This window comes from Triturus cristatus, chromosome 2_1 (genome assembly GCF_964204655.1).
Source record: "Triturus cristatus chromosome 2_1, aTriCri1.1, whole genome shotgun sequence".
Classification (NCBI taxonomy): domain Eukaryota; kingdom Metazoa; phylum Chordata; class Amphibia; order Caudata; family Salamandridae; genus Triturus; species Triturus cristatus.
This window is the reverse complement of record NC_140581.1, coordinates 568,396,512-568,402,928: the sequence shown is the minus strand read 5'-3', so window position 1 is coordinate 568,402,928 and position 6,417 is coordinate 568,396,512. Positions and strand designations below refer to the sequence as shown.

Below are 6,417 nucleotides of genomic sequence, written 5' to 3'. Positions count from 1 at the left end.
TTCACCCAAACCGGCCCTACCACTGCCGTTACTGTGCCCCTGCCCCTACCAAACCGCGCCGCTCCTCAATCTAGTGGGGCCAAGAAAATGATAATTGTGAGAGCTCCAAACTGAGAGTTCTGGGACTATGTGTCCACCAAAGGGGCCTTCCACGCCCCTACCCATCTATCAGTGAATACATAATTTTCACCATCAACTAGCATGCCTATTTCAGTTGCACGTGCTTCTGTTCCTCTCTCCTAGCCTTCCAGAACAGCTAATCCTACGTCTGGTTATTCACACAATTTCAAATAACTACATATATAAAATGACAAACACAATTTTTATTTGAAGCAAATGTATTCTATCCTTTTATTTATCAATACACAAATCAGGTTAATTAAAAAAGTTTCTACAGTACTTTTACATCATCCAATTAGTAGAATCTTACATTGTCTTTAGTTTCCTCAGCTTAGCCTTTTGCAGAGTTTATCCATTCATTTCTGGAAAACTAGACATATTCCTCATGTAAGTAGACTGCCACACCCTATACCACATGGTAGTATTTTAGTGCAAAGACAAAATATAAAAATATTGACATCTGAAATATAAATGGGTTTAGAGGTGGGTGTCGGCAATCGGTATTCGTCGGAGTTCTACAATCTGGGAGGGAGGCATACCGCCGCCGTCCTGACTTCCAGGGCAGGATTCACTGTCGCTGATGTTCAGTGCCGACCCTGAAAAACAAATACAAAGCAAGAGCCGATGAGAGATCTGTGAGTTCAGACACCAAAACACAACCTTTTCCAGCGTGATCCTTCTTGCTGAAGGGGAACAATGTTCTTCTAGTGGATTGGATTGTGGCATTGGAGAGTCACTTGTGATGCAAATATACCATGGGCCGCCCTTTAGATGACAGCAAATACTTCTAAATTATCTATGCATTTGTATCATTTTGATGTCTCTGGATGTTAATCTGTTCATACATAATAACGATACATGGAGATTTACAACAAATTTAACTAGACAAATTGACACAGATTCCGTACCCATGGCACCTATCTGTCAGCTTCCTTACTTACTTTTAATTACTTGAATAAAATACCAACCTAGCAGTCTATTGGGCCTCATTATGAGATCCGCTATAATCAGCCACGGCCCAAGCAGATAAGAGCGGTGCGGAGGTGGGGCCGTGGGGCCGGTTGCAGGGGGATTTCGACAGACTACGACGACAATGGAAAATTAATTATTTATTTAATTTTCCATCATGGTCGTCTGTGGATTCCCTCCCCCCCCCCCCCCCAACCCGGCCTCACCTCTCTTACATGCATGGGCCTCAGCTGGCTATAATTCCAATTGGGGTTCTCCCATCACAGTTATGAGATCTATGGTATCTCTACGGTCCAGCAGTATTTCACCAAGATACCTCACTTGCTAGAACTTGGAATAAGTAAGCAAAGTATCGGGGGAAATACAGGCAAAACCATGCAGACATTGGGGCAAGAATTAGTGCAGAAATATCGACCCCCCCACAATTTTATTTCCCAAAAAAACATTTTCAGTAATATTTACGCCTTCCCAAAGTTATGTAAGCTCATGGTGTGGGTAATGCCAAGGAGAGGGAATTGCCATGCAGAAAACTGCCCACATGTAATGGATCCCTGGAGTTTTTAAAACAAATTTCTTCTATTCCAGGAACAATTATTTTTTGTGGTCCACCTCGACATATTGTATATACATAAAATATAGTGCTGAGTTTTGTGCATTTCCCTTTAAATGAATATAAGTAGCTCATGCCAGGAATGTTCATAGTCTCTATGGGAGTGAAGTTCAATTGAGTGTCAGCTGGAGACTGGGAGCTGCACAGGCAGGCTGACATTGTTGGTGTTGTACGAAAAATCCCCAAAATACTTCATGAAATCTGTATGGATTCTGCCTTTTAAAAAATTCCTATAATCTTGGACTCTACAAAATACAGACCGGTTAAATCCACCAAAAGCGCTGTCCCAGACATGAGGAGGTGACTGGTGATTTACTATTACAAAACAAGACATAAAATAAGGGAAAGTTTAGCTAAGAGTACTTGATTGGAGTTAGATACCGCAGCCTATTTGCATTAAAAAACAATTGGAATGAGTAACATCTTTTAAAATATAATATTTATATTGAAACAACAAACAATAGGACATAGCAAAAAGTGTGAAGCCATGGGCAATATTTACGAACCCCTTGTGCCACAATTCCATCACTTTTTGTGACGCAACGGATAGGGGGGCGGGGGTGGACGACAAATAACCAATTGATATGTATAAGGCCACACAAAGCCAATTTACGAGGCTTTGAAGGGTTTCATAGATATGGAGCAAGGCAAGGAAGTGCAAATTGCTGTGTTGCCTTATTCTGTGCTAGGGAGGCGTTCAATCGGCATATTGCTGTGAGTGTTCCCATGCAACACCCATGGATGTTGACGCATCCCCGGATACACAAAACCAGGTAAACCTGGGGATGCACTGAAAATGTATGCCTTCTCGAGGGAGGCGCAAGGAGGAGAAATAACGTTATTTCTTCTTGTTTATTGTCTCTTTCTATGTGTGCCCCTTCCTGCATAAAAACAATCCTGCATGCAACGCAGGCATGAAAGCAACAAAAAGAGATGACTGGGCTGTTCCTTAGGACAGGAAAGAGGAAAAGATCACTTGGGAAAAAGGGTTAGTGCTCAATGGAGGACAACCCCTGGGTATCCAATTAGTTGGATATAATGGCCTCACACACCCTTGCGAGTGTCATGCTTCATCATCGGCAATGCTCCTCGTCGGGCAGGCGATGCAATGCCCAACGGGCTCACCTCTAAGAGGGGCTCTTTATCGGAGATCTTTTATCCAACTGTCTATGAGTGAAGTTGTCCTCCATTGAGCACTAACCCTTTTTCCCTAGTGATCTTTTCCTCTTTCCTGTCCTAAGGAACAGCCCAGTCATCTCTTTTTGTTGCTTTCATATCTGGGGCTACGACTGTGGCCGGACCTTCCATTCTCTTGTGAATGGTAATTAATGCCCTACTGGATCACAATTGATCCTTGTCTTCCCCTACCTTTTGTCATATGCAACGCAGGCACCCTTGTACCATGATGCAAGGGTGCCAGTGTTGGCACTAGCCTGCTGAAATTGGTGCCAGTGCAGGGGGAAAGGACAAGAATTCACACTATTGGTTACTTGCTGCCCTGCCCTCTGCCACCATTATGGTGAATATGCCCCCATGTGTGTTACAACAGTCAAACTGACCTCGCATGGTACAAATTGGATCACCCCATGCCCGAACTGTGGTTTCTCCCTATGGTAAAGTATAGCGAAAAGTAAAAAATATTATTTAATTAAAAAAAATAGTACAAATATTTTTATGTTAAATATTAATGTAACTAAATTGCATATTTTTTTAATGTAGATCAAAATAAAAACAATGCTACAGCACAATTAACTTAATACATTTAGTAAAATATTGTTCTGAAGATTAAATTACAAAAGTTAATTCCCACTTAAAATACATTTTTATTAGCCTTTAATAATTATTAAATGTGATGTATAGAATTAATTGAAAATAATGTAGGCATTTTTAATAAAGATTAATGTCACATTAATGTATAAATTCAAAAAGTTGTTCAAATATTTTGTAATTAAATAATACATCTGTTTGAATTTTAGATATCTTTTTAGCATTAAATTTGATCAATTTACATGTTTAACTATTTTAAATAATTTAATTTGTCATTATTTGCAATGAGGTTTTATTTTAAGTACCTACCTCCATTAGTGTCGATGGGATAGTATTGTAGTACCAGTGGTTTGCCATGTGTGGTGCTGTTCTTGCTCTAGCTCTGAGCTAAAGTAATTTACTACTGTTATGGGTCTCTTTTGATTGAAATAACTTTAGAAGTGCAGTCTGAATTGCAACGGGCTTACTCTTTTGTGGGTGGGTGCATCTCCCTCACTAAACCCCACCCTAATTCTCCCTAACCCCTCTCATTTAGTTGCAGTATTTCATTAGTATTAGTAGAGAACTACAAACTGCAGTTTGTGAATAAGCCCCTGTGACTGCTAAACCAAAAAAAGTGGAGACTGGAATCAGAGAATAGCAATGCAGTAGCATGTAATTTACATACAAGACAAGTAAGCATGTGTGTATGGTTGGCTAAGTTTTACTTGTATACTCAGGTTTAGGCACCACAGAATGTGACTTGAATTTTCTTTCTCTGTATCCAGGTTCATCATCTACCAATTTAAGAGCAAAATTCCAAACCAATAAAACATACAGCTCCTTGCCATTACCAGCAATTCTTTATAATAAATAACACAGTAATTTATCTATGCTGTGCAGCACCTCAACAACTTTTACAACGTAACATAGTTGCATTGTATGGTTTACCTACACTGGAAGTGATTAGAATCAATCGGAGGATACCATGTTTAGATGCTTTCCGCACTTCCAATTCTCTTTATTAGGTCTCAGTCACAGACTTGTTTCCAACAGAGAATTGTCTTCAGGTCAGCCCCTTGTTTATGATTGGGTGATGTTAATGTCTATCTTCCCTTCCTGCTCCAGATTTGATAGTTTTCCTCCCTATTCATGTGTATCTCACACCTAAAAGCATTTCAGTCTCACAGTGTTCTGACTGGTTCTCTTGCATCCTTCCACTGCTAAGCTTGCTTGCATTCAGGGAACTATTTTTTTTCTAAGCACTCATGGGAATGCATATGTTTTTTAGCTCGTTCTCCCCCTTGTGCTGCTTCACCCTTACACTTCCCCCAACCACTGCCCTCTGTCTTTCTTCCCCACCCCCTCATAGCTCATCAGCTGCATCCCACACCTCTCTCCATCCTGCTCACTGGTTTTTTAATCACCTCCGCCCCTCGCCCCACTTGCTCACCTGCTGCTCCCTCACTGCTTTTCCACCCTCCCCTCTTGGGGGTCCTTTCTATGGTAATTTTCTGTTATTAATGTTTTGCCGCAAACAGTGCTATTGAAAGGTATCTGTCTTTAAATATTTTTTTGCCAATTTGAATATGGAACTTCTATGAGTGTGCATATGACACACTCAGCAGGCATCTATGAATGGTGCTGTATTCTTTTAATAAACCCATTAATAGGTCAAAATTAGATATCTGACAATAGTGCGGCAGGTTCCCAAAACAGCCCTGAGGCTTGGATGGCTTTGTTGTCTAACTCACTTTCCTGTGCCTAATTTGATGGCTTTCCTCCCTATTTTTGTATTTGTCCTGCCTAGAAGCATTTTGGTGTCACAGTGTTCTGATGGAATGATGTGTCCCTCCACTGCAGACATCAGACCTTACTGTGCATTGCATGGAAGGGACTCTTCTCTTTTGCTCTCTTACTGCTCTCCATCCTTCTCCTAGTCCCTCTCACCCCACTTAGGATCTAATTGAACCTAGCGCTAGCTTTCTTTTTTTAAACTTTTCATATGTAGCAAAAAACGGAAAACACATTTTATGGTTAAGACACCAAGTGGAGTACAATTAATACCTTCTGTGAAGGAGTGTCACAGTTTTACTTTCCACTTGCTCCACTAGTTACAATGATACACCACTTCACACAGACCAAACTCACAGTCTGTTTAACACCCTGCCTCACTGCTTTTGATATTTACACTCTTATCAAAATAATCTCTTACAAGAAAATATATATACATAATTGCATTGAAGATCATTCTCCAACAAATCAGTTATAAATAAAACTTGCTGTAAAATTACAAACCTACCCCCAAATCTAGAAGCAAGCCCTTCTCCACCTCTCCCAAATGGCTGTCCCAACCTAAAAGCAGTGAATCAGTCACCACTGTCAGCTCTAGATGGGGTCAGGAGAGGGATCTGCCACTGCAAAATTCTGGTCGAGAAACCAACACTCCAGGTCTTTTGCAGTCTCCTCCGAGATCGGGACATGGTCAGAAAGGTCTCTTGATGTTGAGCCCTCTGAGTCTTCAGATCCCACTGCAGAGCTCAAATATGCCACCTGACATGCTTGACCAGCAGGATGCATAAGGCCATCAGTCCTCAGAGTTTCCGAGTCAACTTCACTTAAAGAAATACAGAGACTGAAAGATGGGCATCATAGCCTAAATGTCCTGCACTCTCCTTTTCGGGGGAAAGACATGAAAATGGACCATGCCAAGAATGGCTCCAATAAAAGGTAGCATCTGCAAAGGAGTCAGATGTGGCTTCAGAAAATTGATAGTGAACCCAAAGGATGTCAAGAGATTTGCCATAATCTGGAGGTGGGTGATGACTGCCTGGGGTAAGCCTCCTTTAGCAGCCAGCTTTTGAGGTAGAGCAAGACTGGAACCCCAGACTTCCAAAGATGTGCTGCCACCACCTCCATCACTTTTGTGAACACCCAAGGGGCGCTGTAAGACCAAAGGGGATCACAGCGAA

At 41.2% G+C, this 6,417-nt stretch overlaps 1 protein-coding gene across 1 annotated transcript in view; it reads right to left on the bottom strand.

Moving 5' to 3' along the window:
• Positions 1-305: 305 nt before the first annotated feature.
• ADGRV1 (adhesion G protein-coupled receptor V1) overlaps positions 306-6,417 on the bottom strand; it is a 1,990,932-nt gene continuing 1,984,820 nt past the window's right edge. The window contains exon 90 of the mRNA XM_085632468.1: positions 306-716. Coding sequence (XP_085488594.1) covers positions 598-716 — 119 coding nt within the window. The 3' untranslated portion in view covers positions 306-597. The remainder of the gene's footprint in view (positions 717-6,417) is intronic.